The sequence below is a fragment of the Lithobates pipiens genome, unplaced genomic scaffold (assembly GCF_037356315.1).
Source record: "Lithobates pipiens isolate NorthernLeopardFrog02 unplaced genomic scaffold, aLitPip1_a1.2 Scaffold_8, whole genome shotgun sequence".
Classification (NCBI taxonomy): Eukaryota; Metazoa; Chordata; class Amphibia; order Anura; family Ranidae; genus Lithobates; species Lithobates pipiens.
Genome location: NW_027507903.1, coordinates 122117302 through 122139661, shown reverse-complemented (window position 1 = coordinate 122139661; position 22360 = coordinate 122117302). Strand labels below are relative to the sequence as shown.

General features: G+C 44.1%; 1 protein-coding gene across 1 annotated transcript in view; it reads right to left on the bottom strand.

Moving 5' to 3' along the window:
- Window positions 1-22360, bottom strand: part of SLC28A1 (solute carrier family 28 member 1) — a 119517-nt gene that overhangs the window by 29879 nt on the left and 67278 nt on the right. Inside the window, exons 5-6 of the mRNA XM_077472832.1 lie at window positions 15018-15207; window positions 1007-1148 (exon numbers count right to left, since the gene is read on the bottom strand). Of these exons, the coding sequence (XP_077328958.1) occupies window positions 1007-1148; window positions 15018-15207 (332 nt within the window). The remainder of the gene's footprint in view (window positions 1-1006; window positions 1149-15017; window positions 15208-22360) is intronic.

Genomic DNA, 22360 nt, shown 5'->3' with positions numbered 1-22360 from the left:
GGTCTCATCACTCCAAATGACTTTCTGCCAGAAGGTCTGAGGCTTGCCTCTGTGCTGTTTGGCGCATTATAAGTGGGATACTTTGTGGCATTTGCATAGCAATGACTTTCTTCTGGTGAATCGACCATGCAGCCCATCTTTTTCCTCCTTATTGTGCATCTTGAAATAGCCACACCACATGTTGCCAAAGAGTCCTGTATTTCACCTGAAATTATTTGTGGGTTTTTCTTTGCATCCCAAACAATTTTCCTGGCAGTTGTGGCTGAAATTTTAGTTGGTCTACCTGACCGTGGTTTGGTTTCAACAGAACCCCTCATTTTCCACTTCTTGATTAGACTTTGAACGCTGCTGATTAGCATTCTCAATTCCTTGGATATCTTTTTATATCCCTTTCCTGTTTTATACAGTTCAAGTATCTTTTCCTGCAGATTCTTTGATAATTCTTTTGCTTTCCCCATGACTCAGAATCCAGAAACGTCAGTGCAGCATTGGATGAAAGATGCAAGGGTCTGTCAGGAGTCCAGAAACTCATTGACCTTTTATACACACACACTAATTACAAGTGAACAGATCACAGGTGAGGCTGGTTACCTTTAATAGCCATTCAAACCCCTTTGTGTCAACTTGTGTGCATGTTATCAGGCCAAAATCACCAGGGTATGTAAACTTTTGATCAGGGTCATTTGGGTAGTTTCTGTTGCCACTATGATTTAAAAAGAGTAAACACAGTTCATTGACATTAAATGGCTTCAGCCAAACACTAACCATGAGTGAAAGAAAAGTTTTTGTGTTATCATTCATATTCTCTGAAAAATGGTCAAAAAATCATAAATTCTGCCAGGGTATGTAAACTTTATGAGCACAATTGTATATTCACATTTCACATAGTGTTCTTTATAATGGGAACTTATCAAAGTGATTTGGTCTTAGACAATAAAAAGAATAAAAAAAAAAAAAATGATTTGGTCTTTATTGCATTTATAAGTTTAAAAATTGATCCACTTACGGCACGGTGGTGTTTAGACATGAGGAATAGAAAACAAACAAACATGCAGACACCGCCAAATGATATAAGATGTGTCAGGTTTTTAGCTGTGTCCAATGCCAACCAAAGAATGAGACCGATCAGAACCAATGCAGCAAATGCCCTAAAAATAAAAACTCACATTAAAAGTGACACCAAGTGAATGAAAAGTTCTGGACATGCATATATTTTTATATTTATTTCTATAAAGATTCTAAATTACAGTCAGTAATGGAAAAACAAGGACAGGGTAATTCATCATTTTTATTTAATTTATTTTATTTTATTTAATTCATCATTTTTAATACAGAAAGTTGGCATTATTTATGATTAAGTAGGTTGTGTACATATTTCATTTTTCTAAGAAGATATACACTTACCAGCCACTCTATTAGGTATACCTGTTCAATTGCTTGGTAACAATAATTGCTAATCACCCAATCACATGGCAGCAACTTAATGCATTTAGGCATCTAGATGTGGTGAAGATGACTTGCTGAAGTTTAATCAGAGCATCATAATGGGGAAGAAAGGGGATTTAAGTGACTTTGCACGTGGCATGGTTGTTGGTACCAGACAGGTTGGACTGTGTATTTCCAAAACTGCTGATCTACTGGGATTTTCACACACAACTATCTCTAGGGTTTGCAGAGAATGGTCCAAAAAGAGAAAATATCCAGTGAGAAAATATTTTGGAAAAAAAAAAAAAAAAAAAAAGAAAATGCCTTGGTGCTGTCAGAGTATAATGGGCAGACTGGTAATAGAAAGGCAACAGCAACTCAAAAAAAAAAACACTCATTACAACCAAAGTGTGCAGAATACCATCTCTGAATGCAAAACACATTGAACCTTGAAGCAGATGGGCTACAGCAGCAGAAGACCACATCGAGTGCCACTCCTATCTGCTAAGAATAGGAAAATGAGACTGCAATTCACACAGGCTCACCAAAGATGGACAATAGAAGAAAAGCATTGCCTAGTCTGATGAGTCTCGATTTCAGATGCAACATTCAGATGGTAGGGTCAGAATTTGGTGTAAAGAACATGAAACATGGATCCATCCTGCCTTATATCAATGGTTCAGGGTGGTGTTTTATGGTGTAGGGGATATTTTCTTGGCACACTTTGGGCCCCTTAGTACCAATTGAGCATCATTTAAACACCGCAGCCTACCTGAGTATTGTTGCTGACCATGTCCATCCCTTTATGACTACAGTCTACCCATCTTCTGATGGCTACTTCCAGCAGGAAAACGCACCATGTCACAAAGCTCAAATCATCTCAGACTGGTCTCTAGAACATGACAATGAGGTCACTGTTCTCCAATGGCCTCCACAGTCACCAAATCTCAATCCAATAGAGCACCTTTGGGATGTGGTGGAACTAGAGATTTGCGTCATGGATGTGCAGTGGACAAATCTGCAGGAACTGTGGATGCTATTTTGTCAATATGGACCAAAATCTCTGAGAAATGTTTCCAACACCTTGTTGAATCTCTGCCATGAAGAAATAAGGCATTTCTGAAGGCAAAAGGGGGTCCAACCAGGTACTAGCAAGGTGTACCTAACAAAAAGGCCAGTGAGTGTATAATTGAAATTATAGTTTGTACTGTACACGCTGGCACTTGGAATCCTACTGCCAGAATACAATTTTTTTTTCCAATGTTATCAAAGGAATACACTATAATACCAAAAGTATTAGGACGCCTGCCTTTAGATGCACGTGAACTTTAATTGCATCCCAGTCTTAGTCCCACCCTTTGCAGCTATAATAGCGTCAACTCTTCTGGCAAGGTTTAGGAGTGTGCCTATGAGAATGTTTGACCATTCTTCTAGAAGTGCATTTATGAGGTCAGGCACTGATGCTGGACAAGAAGGCCTGGCTTGCAGTCACCACTCTTATTAATCCCAAAGGTGTTCTATTGGGTTGAGATCAGGACTCGTCAAGTTCTTCCACCCCGAGCTCATTCATGTCTTTATGTGCCTTGTTTTGTGCACTAGTCCAAATCATTTGGTGGGGGGGGGGGGGGGGGGGGGGGGTTGGTTATGGGGTCGGGTTGTTTTTCAGGGATTGGGCTTGGCCACTTAGTTCCAGTGAAGGGAACTCTTAAGGCATCAGCATAACAAGACATTTTGGACAATTTCATGCTCCAAACTTTGTGGTAACAGTTTGGGGATGGCCCCTTCCTATTCCAACATAACTGCACACCAGTGCACAAAGCAAGGTCCATAAAAACATGGATGAGTGAGTTTGGGGTGAAGGAACTTGACTGGCCTGCACAGAGTTCTGACCTCAACCCGATAGACTACCTTTGGGATGAATTCAAATGTTATGGCACTTTTTGTTTACAAGGAAAAATCTTTATTTTTTTTCCTAGAAAATTATGTAGAACCCCCAAACATTATATATTTTTTTAACAGAGGCCCTAGAGAATAAAATAGTGGGCTTTGCACGGTTTTCAAAAGGTATTTGTGCAGAAGCTTTTCTAATGCAATTTTTTTAGAAAAATGCACATCATTAAATTTTAATGCAAACAAACAAAATATAATACCCACTTTTTTGTAAAATATAAAAGAAGGTGTTCCTCCAAGTAGATACCTAACATGTCATGCTTTAAAAAATTGAGAACGCTCGTGGAATGGCCACAAACGACAGTATTTAAAAATCTCCATAGGTGATGCTTTAAAAGCCTTTACAGGTTGCCAATTTAGAGTTAGAGGAGTTCTGGTGCTAGAATTATTGCTCACCTTCTAACGTTTGTGACAATACCTTACATGTGTGATTGGCGTGTACGTATGCATGCAGGACCAGCGCGTGCTTTTGCCTTTGTGCACGAGCATAGAGGGACGGGGGGGTTTTACATTTTTTTTTTTACCGTATTATTATTTTATTTTTACATTGTTTAATTGTTTTAATACTGGACACGTAAACCCTCTTCCTGCCCAGGCCAATTTTTTGCTTTCAGTACTATCACACTTTGAATGACAATTACTCAGTCATGCAACACTGTACCCATATTAACTGTTTATAATTTTTTTTACACAAAGGAGGAGGTCAAATACGCTTTTTATTATTATAGGGACACTGCTCCACTTGCTCATCAGCTTCGATCATCAGCTCCCCAGTGTTGCAGGCACATATAGGAAGCAAGAAGAAAGCCCAATAGTGTAGATCGCTCATCAAGTTTTACCGTATTTAAAAAAAATTGAAAACCACAAAGGCGCCTTTCAGAAAGTGCATTTGCTCTCCTATAGCATAGTGCGGTCCAGTGGAGCAGGTGAGAGAACACCCATGAGGTGGGGTGAAGGGCACTTTTTGATGAGCTTTAGTCCCTCTCAAGCTCCATACCAGCACAGATAAACAGAATTACAGCTTAAATTTGCCCCAGACTCCTGACCTCTTCTCTAGTACCCTGCTTCCCCGAAAATAAGACCTAGCGCGATTGTCAGTGATGGCTGCGATTGTCGGTGATGGCTGCAATATAAACCCTACCCCCCCCCCCCCCCAAATAAGCCCTAGTTAAAGTCCTTATAGGTCTTATTTTCAGGGTAAGGCTTATTTTCGGAGGATACAGGGTAGGGCTTATTTGGGGGGTAGGGCTTATATTGCGGCCATCACCGACAATCACGCTAGGTCTTATTTTCGGGGAAACAGGGTATATTGGAAGGAACTTGACATAGTCACAAAATTTTAAACAAAAATAAAACCAGCATAGTGTTAAGCTACACATAGAATGGAGCAAAATTCATCCAGTTCAGCGGGGACTCTACTTGAATCTAAACGGATGAACCTATGCTCCCATGTACGTGTATACGTATTTGTATTTGGACAAAATCCTAATAAAAATATTGAAACTTAATCCTTACTTTGCCCAATCCATATTACCCTTTTAATGCCTAGTCCATGTTCACATAAAAACTTCATCATACATAATTGTTAAATTCTGAAGGGGAATCCTGGCCTGCAATTGTGGGTTTGTAAATAATTGGGTGCCAGTCACATTAGATAAAAAAAAAAAAATAGCCTAATTACTTACAGTCAAGAGACAAAAAGGTATAATGCACAAGTGTTCTTGGTTAAAGTAGAACTCTGCCACTAAGTATACTTTTATGTAGGAAGGAGCCTTTCACTTCCTTTTAATAATCATTACTAGTATATTCAGGAGAATCCACCAGTGGTGCATGTTTCTAGAAGAATCGACCAGCATTACCTGACATGCTGGTACCTTCCAAGTGTTAATGTAGCTCTTAGAATATATTGGAGCATGAGAAAGGTCGTTTAGCAAATTAGCACTGATAAAGAATTATCTGAGAACTACGAAGACCCATGAAAGAGATCTTTGCCTACTGGCTTGAACAGTGTCCTTTAGGCCGGGTTCACACCGCTGCGATGCGGGAACGCCGCAAATCCGCGGCGTTTTCCCGCATCGCATTACTCCCGCCGGCAGTTCACACTGCCCTATGCGGACGGCTGGGAGTGTCAATGATATGTTAATGACACCCCCAGATCCGTCCGCATATCGCAGTGCGATCTGCCGACTCGCACAGGAATCGGATCGCATGGTGTGAACCCCCATGCGATCCGATTCTGTTGCGGACCAAAAAAAAGGGTCCCGTGCGAGTTTGCTGCGGGAGCGATGCAAATTCAGCCATACTATCTGTATGGCTGAACTCGCATCGCTACGGAGATCGGATGTGATTTGCGGTGCGAATCACATCCGGATCTCCCCCCGCAGCAGTGTGAACCCAGCCTTAAGATGATACAGATTCATGACTTAGTTAAAGATTAAGAAAAAGGTTAAGAAAAAAAAAATGGAAAATGATTGGTTTCTACGCAGAGCTGAACCAAATGTGCCACTCTCCAGTTTTAGTAAATCAACCCCATAGTGTTCAGCATTACAAAACTTGTCATAACTCTGACCCTAAGAGCCGGTTCACACAGCGGGCGATGCGAGGCGACACGACTCGCCTCGCCTCGCTCTCGCAAGTCGCCCCCGTTCTGTACAATGGAACCGTTCTGAGAGGAGCGACTCGAGTCGCTCCGACTCAGAAAAAAGGTTCCTCTACTACTTTTGGGCGACCTCGGGGCGACTTGCATTGACTTCTATACAGAAGTCATTTGCAAGTCGCCGCCGAGGCCGCTGCAGGTCGCGGCGAGGCAAGTCGGAGTCGCCTCGCCTCGCCTGCAGTGTGAACCGGCCCTAAGGGGAAGAAAATATTTAGATGGAAAAAAGTAGAAATGTGAAGAAATAGAAAGGGAAGTCTCAAGAAAAGACATGTTCTTGAATCATAGATTAAATATATTGAAACCATGTGGGATGAATGTACATATAGAATTTAATTGTTTATTGCAGAAACATAGATAGGTTTAGGAATTACATTTAGGTACCATCTGACTTTGAAGGCTAAGCATGGTTGGGCATGGTTAACACTTGATAGGGAGACCACCTTCAAATACAATGTAATGTATCTTGGATGTACTTGTAAGATGCCTTTTTATCATATTTTCAATACATGTGAGATTCTGTATAAAATATGTAATATGAACTCTGCGGCCTTTGAGACTGTTGACCACCTGCTCCTTCTCAATAAACTCCGTTCCCTTTGACTCCAAGATTCTGCTCTATCCTGGTTCTCCTCCTACCTATCACAGCGCTCCTTCAGTGTTACCTACAACTCTGTCTCCTCCTCTCCATTGCCCTTTTCTGTGGGGATCCCCCAAGACTCTGTTCTTGCATCCCTTCTCTTCTCTATCTACATCTCCTCCCTTGGTCGCTTGATAACCACCCATGGCTTCCAATACCATCTATATGCCAACGACACCCAAATCTATCTGTCTGCTTCTCACCTCACTCCTTCAGTTTCCTCTCTCATTACTAATTTACTAACTGAGATATCAGCATGGATGTCGCACCACTTACTTAACCACTTAAGCCCCGGACCAATTTGCAGCCAAAGGACCAGGCCCCTATTAGCGATTCGGCACTGCGCCGCTTTAACTGACAATTGTGCGGTGGTGCGACGTGGCTCCCAACCAAAATTGGCGTCCTTTTTTTTCCCACAAATAGAGCTTTTTTCTGGTGGTATTTGATCACCTCTACGGTTTTTATTTTTTGCGCTATAAACAAGAATAGAGCGACAATTTATAAAAAAATTAAAAAAAACATTTTTTTAGGCCGATGTGTATTCTTCTACATATTTTTGGTAAAAAAAAATCACAATTTGCGATTATTGATTGGTTTGCGCAAAATTTATAGTGTTTACAAAATAGGGGATAGTTTTATATCATTTTTATTAATATTTTTTTTTACTAGTAATGGCGGCGATCAGCGATTTTTATTGTGACTGTGACATTATCACACATCGGACATTTTTGACACATTTTTGGTATTGCTATTTAAATGCACTGATTCCTGTGTAAATGACACTGGCAGTGAAGGAGTTAACCACTAGGGGCAGTGTAGGGGTTATGTGTGACGTTATGTTTTTTTTATTGTAGGGGCGTGGCCTGGCATGTGACATCACTGATCGTCTTTCCCTATAAAAGGGAACAGACGATTGGTGACAGCCACACTAGAAAGCACGGGGAGAGGTTTGTTTACACAGACCTCTCCTCATTCTTCAGCTCTGTGACCTGATCGTGGGACACCAGGGGCGATCGGGTCCGCTGGTCCTGAGGCCACAGTCATGGAGCTCAGGATCGGGTCGTCGGCACACTCCCGACCCACGGCTGGGCACTTAAAGAGCCACCTACATGCCATTCTGCCGACGTATATCGGCATGAGGCGGTCCTTAATTGTTAAACATAATCTCTTCAAAGGTGGTAATATTCAGGTGGTAATATTCCCCCCTGCCCGTGCCCCCCTCCATGACTTTTCCATCAAAATCAATAATGCAACTATCAATCCCTCCCTTCATGCCAGGGTACTACGTGTAATACTAGACTCTGACTGTCAGGTACTCACCAAAGCCGAAGTGCTGAGAGCGGCTTCCCTTGCAGCTGGGTGCACAGTACCCCTGAGGGTGGAACAGTGGGTACAGGGCACGGAGAGGCATGGGTTGCCAGCAGGTGACAAGTATGCAGAAGGTCTTCTGAAGGAAGAGATGCCCGTGCAGATGATCTTGGAACTGGTAGAAGTAAATGCCTGCCAGGGGTTCTAACACCTGGAGTGAAGGCCGAGGGTCAAACACAGGTATCAGTCCGTGAGACAAAGGATATTCCAGAGGCAGGCCGAGGGTCAAACACAGGTAAAAGTCCGTGAGCCAGCAAGGCTAAGTGCAGAAAAAAGAGGATATTCCAGAGGTAGGCCGAGGGTCAAACACGGGTATCAGTCCGGGAGTCAGCAAGGCTACAAGCAGGAAGTCCGTTTAACAAGCCAGGGGTCAGATCAGGAGAGAATCAGAGTAGTCTTCAAGCAATCCGGGTCACAACAGGAAGTGGTCAACAGGAACAGGAAACAGGAACACAGGTGAGCTGAGGAGACAAACCAGCAAAGACACAGAGCACATTGATGCCTTTTATAGGCCTGTCAGGCCAATCAGGTAAGGCCCATAGCCGCGTGCATAGGTGTGCACATGCGCGTACGACATTGTATCATATCACGCATATGCGTGCGTCGTTGTGCAGCTCTTCCCCGCAGGCGCACGGGGAAGTGCCGACGTTGAAGTCTGGAGATTCTCTGACAGTGCCCCCCCCCAAGGGGCAGCCTCCGGATGCCCAATCTGGCTGGTAGCTTGGGGTGTCTCCGGTGAAAATCCCGTATCAGGCGAGGAGGGTTCCCAAGAACTGTCTTCAGGGGGATACTCTTTCCATTTTACCAGGTATTGGGTCTGTCTTCCCCTTCTTCGACAGTCCGTTATGGCTTCCACCTCAAATTCTTCCTCACCTTCGACTTTGACGGGTGGAGGTGGTGCCACTTGTCTTCCGGTGAAAGAACTTGGAATTACTGGTTTTAATAGGGAAGCATGGAATACCGGGTGAATTTTGTACGAACTAGGAAGCGCAAGTTCAAAAGGTACTGGGTTTACCACCCTTTTGATCTCGAAGGGGCCAATGAACTTGGGACCGAGCTTCCGTGACGGGTATGGCAATCTCAGGTTGGCAGAAGATAACCAAACCTTATCCCCGATCTTGAAACTTGGGCAACTCCTTCTTCCTCTATTGTAGTACACCTCATAGTCTCTTTGAGCCTTCTTCATGGCCTCCTGAATCTGTAGGAAATTGTCCTGAATTGACTTTACCCGTTCTTGGACTGCAGGAGCGGAGACTTCAGGGATGGAATCTGGCAAGAAAGAAGGGTGGTAGCCATAGTTTGCCCAAAATGGAGTTTGGTTGGTAGCGGAATGTACAGAGTTATTATAGGCAAATTCCGCGCGGGGCAGGAGAGAAGACCAATCGTCTTGGGAGCAGGAGCAAAAGCAACGGAGGTATTGCTCTAACGTTTGATTCGTCCTTTCTGTTTGCCCGTTGCTTTGCTGATGGTATGCGGAAGATAGAAAGGTCTTGATCTCCAGTGCCTTGCAGAGATTCTTCCAAAATTTGGAGGTGAACTAAATTCCCCTATCAGACACGATATTGGAGGGGACACCATGTAGCCTCACGACTTCCTTGATGAAAATACTTGCTGTAGCCGCAGCAGAGGGAGTGCCACACATGGGTAGGAAGTGTGCCATCTTCAAGAGGCGATCTACTACTACTAGGATCGTGGTAAACTTGTCTGAAGATGGCAGATCCACAATAAAATCCATAGAGATCTCTCTCCAGGGACGTTCGGGAACAGGTAAGGATCTCAAAAGTCCCCATGCTTTGGTGTTAATCCCCTTATTTCGTTGGCAGATAATACAAGACTGGACATAGTTCCTGCAATCCTTCCTCCAACCCGGCCACCAGAAGGAACGATAGATCAAATCAGCAGTCTTCTGGACCCCAAAATGTCCTGCCATCTTATGATCGTGAAAGGTCTGCAAAATCCGGAGCCTTACAGAGGGAGGAATGAATATCTTGCTGTGTGCCCATAGTAAACCATGTTTCTTTTCTAGGGAGGATGCTGTAGTTTCGGAAATTTGATCAGTGGCTTGTTTAATGGCTGATTCTAGGTCTGGCTGGAGGATTTGGAGGAAGTTGTGTGGAGACAGAATAGTTGCAGGTTCAGATGGTTCTTCTGCTTCTGGAAACATTCGGGAGAGTGCGTCCGCTTTTCCATTTTTGGAACCGGGGCGGTAGGTGATGTGGAAATTAAACCTGGAGAAAAAGAGGGCCCAGCGTGCTTGTCGGGGTCTGAGGCGTTTGGCAGCTCTGAGGTACTCCAGGTTCCTGTGGTCTGTGAAGATCATGATGGGTTGAGACGCACCCTCCAATAGATACCTCCACTCTTCCAGGACGCATTTTATAGCGAGAAGTTCTCGGTCCCCGACATCGTAATTCCTCTCTGGAGGACTGAGTTTCTTGGAGGCGAAGGTGACTGGGTGAAGGAGAGCCTTCGGGCCACTCCTTTGGGAAAGAATCGCCCCTGCTGCGGATTCGGAGGCGTCTACCTCCAATACATAAGAAAGACTTGGGTCGGGATGCCGGAGGATAGGTGCTGATGTGAAAAGTCTCTTTAGTTCATCAAAAGCTTCCTGGGCTTGCTGAGACCACTGGAATTTAACTTGCTGACAGGTTAGTTGAGTAATAGGGGAAATGATCGTGGAGAATCCCTGAATAAACCTGCGATAAAAGTTGGCAAAGCCAACAAATCGCTGAACAGATCTCTTGTCTGTGGGTGCTGGCCATTCTTGGATAGCTTTGACCTTTTGTGGGTCCATTGAGATTCCCCCTGTGGTGATGATGAACCCGAGGAATTGGATAGTGTCTCTTTCAAACTCACATTTCTCTCCTTTTAGGTAGAGCCCGTGCTCTCTGAGGATGAGGAGGACCTTCCTGACGTGTGTTCGGTGTGTTTCTAGTGAGTTGGAGAAAATCAAAATATCGTCAAGATACACAATTACAAAGTTGTCTAGATACTCACGAAATATATAGTTGACGAGGTGTTGGAATGTGGCCGGGGTATTGCAGAGCCCGAAGGGCATCACTAGGTATTCAAAGTGTCCGAATCTAGACCTGAAAGCCGGTTTCCACTCATCTCCATCACGGATTCTGACTAAATTATATGCTCCCCGCAGGTCTAGTTTAGTGAATACCTTAGCAGTTCTTAGTCGTTGGAAGAGTTCAGGGATGAGGGGAAGCGGATACCGGTTCTTAATTGTAATTTTATTAAGTTCCCTGTAGTCCTGAGTGAACCATCCTTTTTCTCAACGAAAAAGATGCCTGCGCCAGCTGGAGAAGAGGATGGTCGGATAAATCCTTTTTCTAGGTTTTCATCAATGTAAGAGCGCAGAGCTTCCAATTCGGTTTCCGATAATGGGAAGATCCGCCCGAATGGTATTTCGGAACTGGGTAGCAGATCAATTGGGCAGTCATAGGGCCGATGGGGCAGCAGAGTATCAGCTTTCTTCTTGTCAAAAATGTCCAAAAAGTCATGATAAGCTGAAGGGACATGCGGGAGATTGTCAGGACAAGTCTGTATTGTCAAGCAAGAGGTGGACCTGTGGGAGGTTGGCAGGAGACAGTGCTGTGAACAGTAGGGAGAAGAAAAGCATACTTCCTTCTTGTTCCATTTAATCAGTGGGTCGTGGGCTTGTAACCAAGGAAACCCGAGAATGATCGGAAACATCGGAGAATGGATAATGTCGAAGCGAAGAAATTCGCAACGGCCAGAATCAGTGGATGTCAAGATTGGTTCCGTTTCTTGGGTCACGGGACCAGAGCAGGGTAGGGAGCCGTCAGCCAGGTGGATTTGAAGATGTTGTTTCTTAGTGCAGAGAGGGATGTGCAGTTTCTGAGCTAAAGTTAAGTCCATGAAACAACTGCAGGCTCCTGAGTCAATGATGGCTCCCAGCCGAACCTCCTCTTCTGCCACCTGTAATGAAATCTGGAGGACAAGGTGAGATTGGGTGAAACCCGAAATTTGAGAATTCACCGCAGCATGAGGTCAGCACTTACTGGGCCTTACAGGACAGCTGCGCAGGAAATGACCCGATTCACCACAGTACAGACAAAGATTGGCTTGATGCCGATGGAGTCTCTCATCAGGGGTGAGCGGAGCCCGGACTAGGCCCAGCTGCATGGGTTCACTGACAGCAGAGGAGGAAGGGACTGGAGCAGGTATAGGCAAGGGGGGTACCCGGGGTAGCATCCACGTGGGTTTAGATGACTGAAAGCGCTCAGAGCGACGCTCCCGTAGACGTCGGTCAAGCTTGTTAGCCAACTGGACCAGGTCTTCTAAAGATGCAGGGGTATCTACCCGGGCCAGTTCATCTTTTAGGGTCTCAGAGAGGCCCAGGCGAAATTGATATTTAAGGGCAGCCTCGTTCCAGTCAGTGTCCCCAGACCATTTGCGAAACTCTACAATATAGTCCTCTACTGGTCTTTTTCCCTGGGTTAGGGAGTGCAGGATGGCTTCGGCCGTAGTGGTGCATTGAGGGTCATCATACAGTTGTGACATGGCTACAAAAAAGGTCTCTACGGAATCGAGAAGGGAGCTCTTCTGCTCCAGGAGGTTATGGGCCCAGGACTGTGGTTCATCGGAAAGCAGGGAGATGATGAACCCCACCTTCACTGATTCAGAGTGGAAAGTCCAGGGCTGCAGGGCTAGGTACAGGAGGCATGCGTTTTTGAACGCCCTAAACATCTTTTGGTTGCCCGAAAAACGCTCAGGAGTAGGGACCCTGGGTTCCGGAAGGGTCATGACTACTGCAGGTGTAGCACCGCCTTGAGTCTGCGAAGCAGAAGAGCTGCTGGCTGTAGAAGGGGAAGGATCCGATGGATTGGGAGAGATCGCCAGGTGCTGTAGACGGCCTTCAATCTGAAAGTAGCCATCCTGGAGTCGCTGCACTGCCTGAATGAGGGCTGAAACCTGCTGGCAGAGAGCCTCAAGAGGTGAGCCAGCTCTGTCGGCTTCTGACATGGCTGGTTTGTACTGTCAGCTACTTACCAAAGCCGAAGTGCTGAGAGCGACTTCCCTTGCAGCTGGGTGCACAGTACCCCTGAGGGTGGAACAGTGGGTACAGGGCACCGAGAGGCAAGGGTTGCCAGCAGGTGACAAGTATGCAGAAGGTCTTCTGAAAGAAGAGATGCCCGTGCAGATGATCTTGGAACTGGTAGAAATAAATGCCTGCCAGGGGTTCTAACACCTGGAGTGAAGGCCGAGGGTCAAACACAGGTATCAGTCCGTGAGACAAAGGATATTCCAGAGGCAGGCCGAGGGTAAAGCACAGGTAACAGTCCGTGAGCCAGCAAGGCTAAGTGCAGAAAACAGAGGATATTCCAGAGGCAGGCCGAGGGTCAAACACGGGTATCAGTCCGGGAGTCAGCAAGGCTACAAGCAGGAAGTCCGTTTAACAAGCCAGGGGTCAGATCAGGAGAGAATCAGAGTAGTCTTCAAGCAATCCGGGTCACAACAGGAAGTGGTCAACAGGAACAGGAAACAGGAACACAGGTGAGCTGAGGAGACAAACCAGCAAAGACACAGAGCACATTGATGCCTTTTATAGGCCTGTCAGGCCAATCAGGTAAGGCCCATAGCCGTGTGCATAGGTGTGCACATGCGCGTACGACATTGTATCGTATCGCATATGCGTGCATATGCGTGCGTCGTTGTGCAGCTCTTCCCCGCAGGCGCACGGGGAAGTGCCGACGTTGAAGTCTGGAGATTCTCTGACACTGACCTGTCCTTTCAGCCCCAAATCCAATCGCTGTTAGGAGCTTGTAGGCTGTAACATCTCTGAAATATGTCCCTTTTTAACAAACGAAGCCACCAAGCTCCTCATTTACTCCCTCATTTACTCCCTTTTTATATTTCGCCTTGATTATTGCAACTCCCTTCTCATTGGCCTACCTCTCAATAGGCAATCCCTTCTTCAGTCTAGCATGAATGCTGCTGCCAGACTTATCCACCTTACCAACCACTCAGCGTCTGCCACCCCTCTCCGCCAATCCATACACTGGCTCCCAAACCTGGTGGGGTTATCTGCACTGTTTGTAATCAGTTTTGGATTATATTCCTGGTACTAGTGACATCTTGTGGTAGATTGTTTAACTAAACTGATTTGCAAATAAGAAGAGCCGTCTATTTCCCATCATGGCTCCATCTAACACTATATGGGTCTAGCCCTCTCTGTTCTTTAGTCTTGGCTTTTTACATGTATACATTTTGCAGTTCCTTGTTTTAGATCTGTCTGCACTACCTTTTTGGATATGTTGTAAACTAGGAAATAAGAGCCGACATCCAGGACCTTCTCTATGAGTAAAACTGTAGTTTTGGTGTCTGGGTTTTCTTAGATCTCCTATATGATATTATATAACCCACAGACAGGATTCATTGCCCTCTGTTTTAAGTGCTCCATACTCATGGCACAGAGGTGTCTCTTAGCGTTCTAGATGCTGTTTTACCTCTGGTTGTTGGGTAAGTCTGTGCACAACCTTCACTATGATCTTCATGTCCAGGCATATCAACTATTTACATTGTACTGTTCTTCATTCAGTATTATGACTGCTATTGTCTTTTTATATATAAGATTGCTTTCTTAAGTACTCCTGAGGAAACGGATATTACCACAAAACATGTCAAGATGATATTCTTTGTGATAGACCATGAGTATCAGCCTTTTGATGTTTTTTTTAGACTTGTATCGCTGTCCATACAAGTACCATTAAAGTCCATACAGCTTCTAATCATGAATATTTTCCCTACTATATTTGTTATCTGATAACCCAGGAGTGGTTGGATGAGCTGCAACTCAACTGGACATCAATATCTACAAGCTCTGTGTTGATATTTGTGACCTGTATAAGAGGAAGTTTCATCTGCAAGTGTAACAAATGGAAGTTTTAACTGCAAACTGTTCTTACTCCTAGGTTGTATCTAGGCAGGATTCTTCCCCTCTTTGCAACTTACCACTTAATCCATTTTTTGAATTTTCTTAAGAATCTTCCAACTGGTTTTAGAAAATTTTTGATTGTCTTGCCATACAACTTCACCACAAGATCATATGCGAGAAAGAAAAGTACAACGCATGTTATAACCACCAGTGCCACGGCACGATTAAAGTTCAGCACACAGGCTGCAATGAAATAGGCAGCATAACCTGGTAAACAAAGAAGAGTGAATGAGCAAAGAAACAAGCAATAAGAATATACATTAAATAAAGAATACGAAAATGATGCACAATGCATTTTATAGGGTTGTTTTAAGAAAGGTTTATATATGAACTGCACTACTTTTCCAAACATAGCTTACTAAAAAAGAGACCAGTACTCCCAATATGATTTTAACCTCTTGCGACCACATAATTCTTATGCATGGCATTAGGATAGGCCTTAAGATCCATGCTGGCTGAGGTTTCTGTGCTGAGAGCTACTGGTCTCTGTGATTACATAGTTACATAGGTTGAAAAAAGACACAAGTCCATCTAGTTCAAAAAAAATAAAAAATAAATACAGTCCCATATACACAATCCTGTACTCACAGTTGATCCAGAGGAAAGCGAAAAAACCCCAGCAAAGCATGATCCAATTTGCTACAGCAGGGGGAAAAAAATCCTTCCTGATCCCCTGAGAGGCAATCTGATATTCTCTGGATCAGCTTTAACTATAAATGTCAGTACCCAGTTATATTAAGTACACCTAGGAAAGAATCCAGGCATTTTTTAAAGCAATATATTGAGCTGGCCAGAACCACCTCTGGAGGGATGCTATCCCACATTTTCACAGCTCTAACTGTGAAGAAACCTTTCCATATTTGGAGAGGAAATCTCTTTTCCTCTAGTAAGAAAGAGTGCCCCATTGTCCTCTGTGAAGACCTTAAAGTGAATAACTCAACACCAAGTTCACTATATGGACCCCTATGCATTTGTACATGTTGAAAGTGTCCTTCTCTGCACATCTCTCCTGTTCCCCATTATCTTTTTTGAAAACTGGTGCCCAAAACGGAACTGCATATTCCAGACGAGGTCCTACTAAATTTGCACAGGGGCAAAATGATCTCTCTCTCTCTGGAGCCCATACCTCTCTTAATACAAGAAAGAATTTTTCTCGTTTTGAAAACCAATTGGGAGTCACCAGAATGGGCTCCTGATCATGTGACCACTGTGACAGCCAATCACAGTGATCACATGAGTGGGAAGTCTGCCCCACCTACTGGCATTAAGACCCAGTTAAAGGGCCTGGAGGAGGGAGGAAGGCAGGAAGGAAAAAGTGTTGCGATATACTGTATAGATCAGCCTTTCTCAACCTTTTCAACACAGAGGAACCCTTGAAATAGTTCTTCAGTCTCGGGGAACCTTTGCTAAAAATTAGAAATCTACAACTCATGATACATTAGTGTGATGGTCAGCGGGAAGACTGGTCCTTACACTTGTGGTCATTGGGAAGAATTACCTCCTTACAGAAATCAAAAATCAATAGTGTTGGTGGGAACTTATCCCGAGAGGCAGAAATGGCCCAATGCTAAAGGAACCCCTAGCAACCTCTGGAGGAACCCTGGTTGAGAATCACTGGTATAGATGAATGAATAATAATTATTATTGTAAAATGAATCTCCACAGCAACAAGCTCAACGATTCCTTACCAGAGAGAAATTTTTTTGGGATCCCAGAAATATATGGTACAAGGGGCGTTCAAGTCAAACCAGGACTTTTAATTTTACAGGAATAAAAAGGGATGCTAGCATGAGGGTACTACATGCAGTAGTAAGTGGTAAGTGTGTCCCTTTACTGATAGGAATCTTTCTGTGGGAACAGTGAACACAATTATTTATGAACATTTGCATTTTCGAAAAGTTAGCGCATGCTGGGTTACAAGATAGCTTTCCACTTTCAAACAGGCACAGAAGAGTTGAAGTCTGCACTGCGTTGAAGGAGCATTTTGACAGGGAAGGCCAGAATGTTCTGGTTCACATCATTACATGTGACAAATCCTGGACACATCATTTCACTCCAGAATCAAAACGAGCATCAAAGCAGTGGAAGCATGCAGACACACCAACACCCAAAAAAAATAGTGAAAAATTGTGTCTGCAGGTGTTTTCTGGGACAAACGTGGCATTATTTATTTGGATTTTCTACCCTGTCACGTTCGGCGTGATGTGCATATGCGTTTGTGGAAAAAACGGCCTGGTTTGATCTCTAAAGGTGTCCTATTTCTCCAGGTCAAACACATACTCACTGCACTAAGGCACAGTAAACCAACTCAGCTGGGAGGTATTACCACATCCCCCTTACAGCCCAGACCTCGCTCCAAGTGATTTACATCTGTTCGGACCCCTAAAAGTTCCTCGGAGATCAGCATTTTAGCACTGATGAGAAAGTGAAGCAGGCTGTCCTAGGATGGTTCAGGCATACTGACAAATTTTTCTATGCAGAAGCTTTCCAGGTATTAGTTAAACGCTGGGATAAGTGTATTAATGTAGCAGGGGAGTATGTTGAAAAAAAAAAGCAGTTTCCACTCCTTGAAATGTGTTCTTTATTATACAAACTCAAAAGTCCGGCTTTGTCTTGAAGGCCCTCTATGGTTCTGGAGATATGGGGCTCCATGTGCAGGCTGTCAGAAGCTACACACAGCATGGCCAGTTTAAATACAAGCTAGCACACTATGTTTGCAGCCGACTGAGAGGATGAGCTCACAGTGCCTCACTTCTTGTCAGAGGCACCGAGCTCAATGGACAGCTTGGAGCCTTGGACCAATGGTAAAGCACCATTGGAACAAGCTGTCCAAAAAAATTCCGCAGTGGACGCTCTCCTCTCAATGCAGTGTCATAGAAAGGGGCATGTGTCAATTGCACTCTTCTAGCCCAGCCCTCTTAACAAGGAAAAAACATGGGTTTATGGATATAAGGATTACCCATAATCCCATGTTTTTCTCACACAGTTAAGAGGGAGAAAAGGTACTGTTTTAATCAAGCTAAATAATATATTACTATATATGTTATAACATAACAATTTATTATTTATCTATTTAATGTGAATTTACTGGTTGGAAGTTATAACTTCAAACTTCAATAATTTGTCCGTTAAGCCACCTGCTTCAGTACAGTTTTTGAAAATATAGTAAATTACCTTAAAAACAATATATAATAATTATTTGTATATTACTTCCTTTTGTTATATTAATATTATTATTATACACAATTTATATAGCGCCAACAGTTTACACAGGGATTTACAATGTATAAGGGGGACAACACAATTACAGTACAATTCAATACAAAAGGTATAGGAGGGCCCTGCTCGTAGAGCTTACATTCTAAAGGGAGGGGGAGGCGGTACAAAAGGTAATAGCTGCAGAGAATGATTTGATGGGGATGGCTCAGGACAGTTGTTGTTAGGTGGGTGTGGGATAGGCTTCCCTGAATAAATTAGCTTTCTGAATTAATGAGTTACTTATGGTAATTAACCACTTGCCACCCAGGCCAATTCTGACACTTCTCTCCTACATATAATAATCATTATTTTTTTGCTAGAAAATTATACAGAACCGGTGAACATTATATATATATATTTTTAGCAGATTCCCTAGAGATAAAATGGTGGTTGCTGCAAATTTTTATGCGACACTGTAGTTGCACAGCAATTTTTCTAACTTTTTTGGGGGGGGAAAAAACGGTTTCATGAATATAAAAAAAAAAAACACTAAAGTTTTTTTGTATAATGTGAAAGATGCAAATCCTTGTCTTATTGATATATAGAAATACCCAGGATGATGGGAATTAAGATGTTTCTGCTGGCCATTATAAAACCCTTCTTCAGCACACCTCCAACACTCCAACACACTCCCCAGACCTTTTGATTGTGTGGAGAAGTTGTAAATCACCCTGCCCAGAGGATAAGAATGGAATACTACATGGCCTGGACTATCTCTGTGCAGTGTGAGGCTGAAAGTGGTACATCACAATATATATTGAAATACAAAGGCCTGTTTAATATTATTTAAGTAGTTTAACCACTTCAATACCGGGCACTTTCCCACCTTCCTGCCCTAGCCAATTTTCAGCTTCCAGCGCTGTCGCATTTAAATGACAATTGCGCGGTCTTGCAACGATGTACCCAAATTTTTATCATTTTGTTCCCACAAATAAAGCTTTCTTTTGGTGGTATTTGATCACCACGGGGTTTTTTTATTTTATGCTAAACAATATAATCAATCAGCGCAGACCTCCCCTGTCAGGACAGCAGCCGATCAGCTCTCCTCCACTCACGTCTGTCAGTGAGAGTGGAGGAAAGGCCAATAAACGTCTCTTCCTGTTTATGCTGTAATCAGCTGTGATTGGACACAGCTGATCACATGGTAAAGATCCACTACGTCAGAGGCTCTTTACCGAGATCGGTGATGCGGTGTGTCAGACTGACACACCACACCAACGATTGGCGTGCTGCGTTTCCCCTCGGGGGTGCGCAATCACTGCTTATCCTGCTGGACGTCACATGATGTCCAGTCAGGATAACAAAACCACTTTCTGGATGTCATTCTGCTACATGGTGGGCAGGAAGTGGTTAAAATGTATTTCAGGCATGAGGTTTAGATTCGCCTCTGTTACTGCTTCACAGTGAATCATGAAAGTTCAAACTTGCAGTCCCTGCAAATTTTTGACCAAACTCACCCTGGCATTTTTTTTCAACTATATTTCACTACATAGAGTTTTTTAGACACGTGCAATTCGTTTAGTTCCAAATTAGTTTTTTAACGAATTTTGACAAATTAGTTAATTCCGAATAACTGAATTTCGGATTTCCGAATATCTGAATTTCGGATTTCCGAATATCTGAATTTTGTATTTCCGAATTTCCTAATTTTGGATTTTCGGATTTCCGTATTTTTTCGAATTTCCAAATTTTCGAATGTCCGAATTTTCGAATTTTGGATTTCCGAATTTTGGATTTTCGGATTTTAGGAATTACGAGTTTTCGGAAAATCTGAAAAAAGAAAGAAAATCTGTTCAATTCTAAATAATAACTAACTATTAAATAATAGGTATTGGAATTCCCTTTCAAATTTGTCTGTTAGTGAACTTAATGAGTACGAATTTATCTGAAGTTACGAATTATCTGAAATAACGAATGCCACATCTAATCAAATGGAACGTAACGATCTAATAATAATAATAATAAAACCTTTTTATTATTATTATTAATTATTTATTATGTATTATTTATTATTAAATTGTTCCGTTCCATTCATTTCAGATAATTTGTAACTTCGGATAAACTCGTACTCGTTAATTTAATAGTTAGTTATTAATTAACCACTTGCCGACCGCCGCACGACGATATACGTCGGCAGAATGGCACGGGCAGGCATAAGGGCGTATATATAAGTCCCTGCCTTCACGCAGGTGGGGGGCCCGATCGGGGCCCCCCCCGGTGCCTGCGGCGGTCGGCATTCGTTCGGGAGCGATCCCGGACGAGGGGACGGCCATTCATTCATGGCCACCCCCTCGCGATCGCTCCCGACTAATGGAAATCCTTCGTGACATCACTTCCTCTCCTGTAATGTAAACACAGGAGAGGAAGTGATGTATTCTCTCCTCCGTGTCGGTATTTTTCGTTCCGGCACCGAGGAGAGAGCATCGGTGAGTTGCACCAACACACCACACATACAGTAGAACATGCCAGGCACACTCACACCCCCCCTTTACCCCCCCGATCACCCCCCCAATTACCCCTGCCCCCCCAGTCACAGTGACACCAATTGCATTTTATTATTATTTTTTTTTTTTTTTGCATTGGTGTCATTTGTGACTGTAATAACTGTTAGGGCAGTTAGGGTTAGCCCCCTTTAGTTCTAATGTGCCCCCCTAACCCCCCCAATAAAGGTTTAACCCCGTGATCACCCCCCGTCGCCAGTGTCACTAAGGCTGGGTTCACATTGCAGCGGTTTATGAGAACGGATGTGATTCGCACCGCACTGCAGTGCAAATCACATCCGATCTCTGTGCGATTCGAGTTCAGCCATACAGATAGTATGGCTGAATTCGCGCCGCACCCGCCGCAAATTCGCACGGGACCCTTTTTTTGGTCCGCAGCAGAATCGGATCGCATGGGTGTTCACACAGTGCAGTGCGATCTGCAAACTGATCTGGGGGTGTCATTAACATTTCACTGACACTCCCAGCAGTTCGCATAGGGCAGTGTGAACTGCCGCCGGGAGGCATGCGATGCGGGAACCCGCCGCGGATTCGTGGCGTTCCCGCATCGCTCCAGTGTGAACCCAGCCTAATAAGCGATCGTTTTTCTGATCGCTGTATTAGTGTTACAGGTGACGCTAGTTAGGCAGGTAGGTATTTAGGTTCGCCGCAACTTTTTATAGCGCCAGGGACCCCCATATACTACTACCCCTGATTGCCCCCTAGTTAACCCTTTCACCAGTGATCACCATATAACTGTTACAGGTGACGCTGGTTGGTTAGTTATTTTTTTATAGTTTCAGGGCACCCGCCATTTATTACCTAATAAAGGTTTAACCCCCTGATCACCCGGCGGGTGTCATTTGTGACTGTAATAACTGTTAGGGCAGTTAGGGTTAGCCCCCTTTAGTTCTAAGGTACCCCCCTAACCCCCCCAATAAAGGTTTAACCCCGTGATCACCCCCCGTCGCCAGTGTCACTAAGGCTGGGTTCACATTGCAGCGGTTTGAGAACGGATGTGATTCGCACCGCACTGCAGTGCAAATCACATCCGATCTCTGTGCGATTCGAGTTCAGCCATACAGATAGTATGGCTGAATTCGTGTCGCACCCGCCGCACCCGCCGCAAACTCGCACGGGACCCTTTTTTTGGTCCGCAGCAGAATCGGATCGCATGGGTGTTCACACCATGCGATCCGAGTTTGCAGATCGCACTGCGATATGTGAACTGATCTGGGGGTGTCATTAACATTTCACTGACACTCCCAGCAGTTCGCATAGGGCAGTGTGAACTGCCGCCGGGAGGCATGCGATGCGGGAACCCGCCGCGGATTCGTGGCGTTCCTGCATCGCTCCAGTGTGAACCCAGCCTAATAAGCGATCATTTTTCTGATCGCTGTATTAGTGTCACAGGTGACGCTAGTTAGGCAGGTAGGTATTTAGGTTCGCCGCAGCTTTTTATAGCGCCAGGGACCCCCATATACTACCGCATAAAGCCCCCTGATTGCCCCCTAGTTAACCCTTTCACCAGTGATCACCATATAACGGTTACAGGTGACGCTGGTTGGTTAGTTATTTTTTTATAGTTTCAGGGCACCCGCCATTTATTACCTAGTCTCACT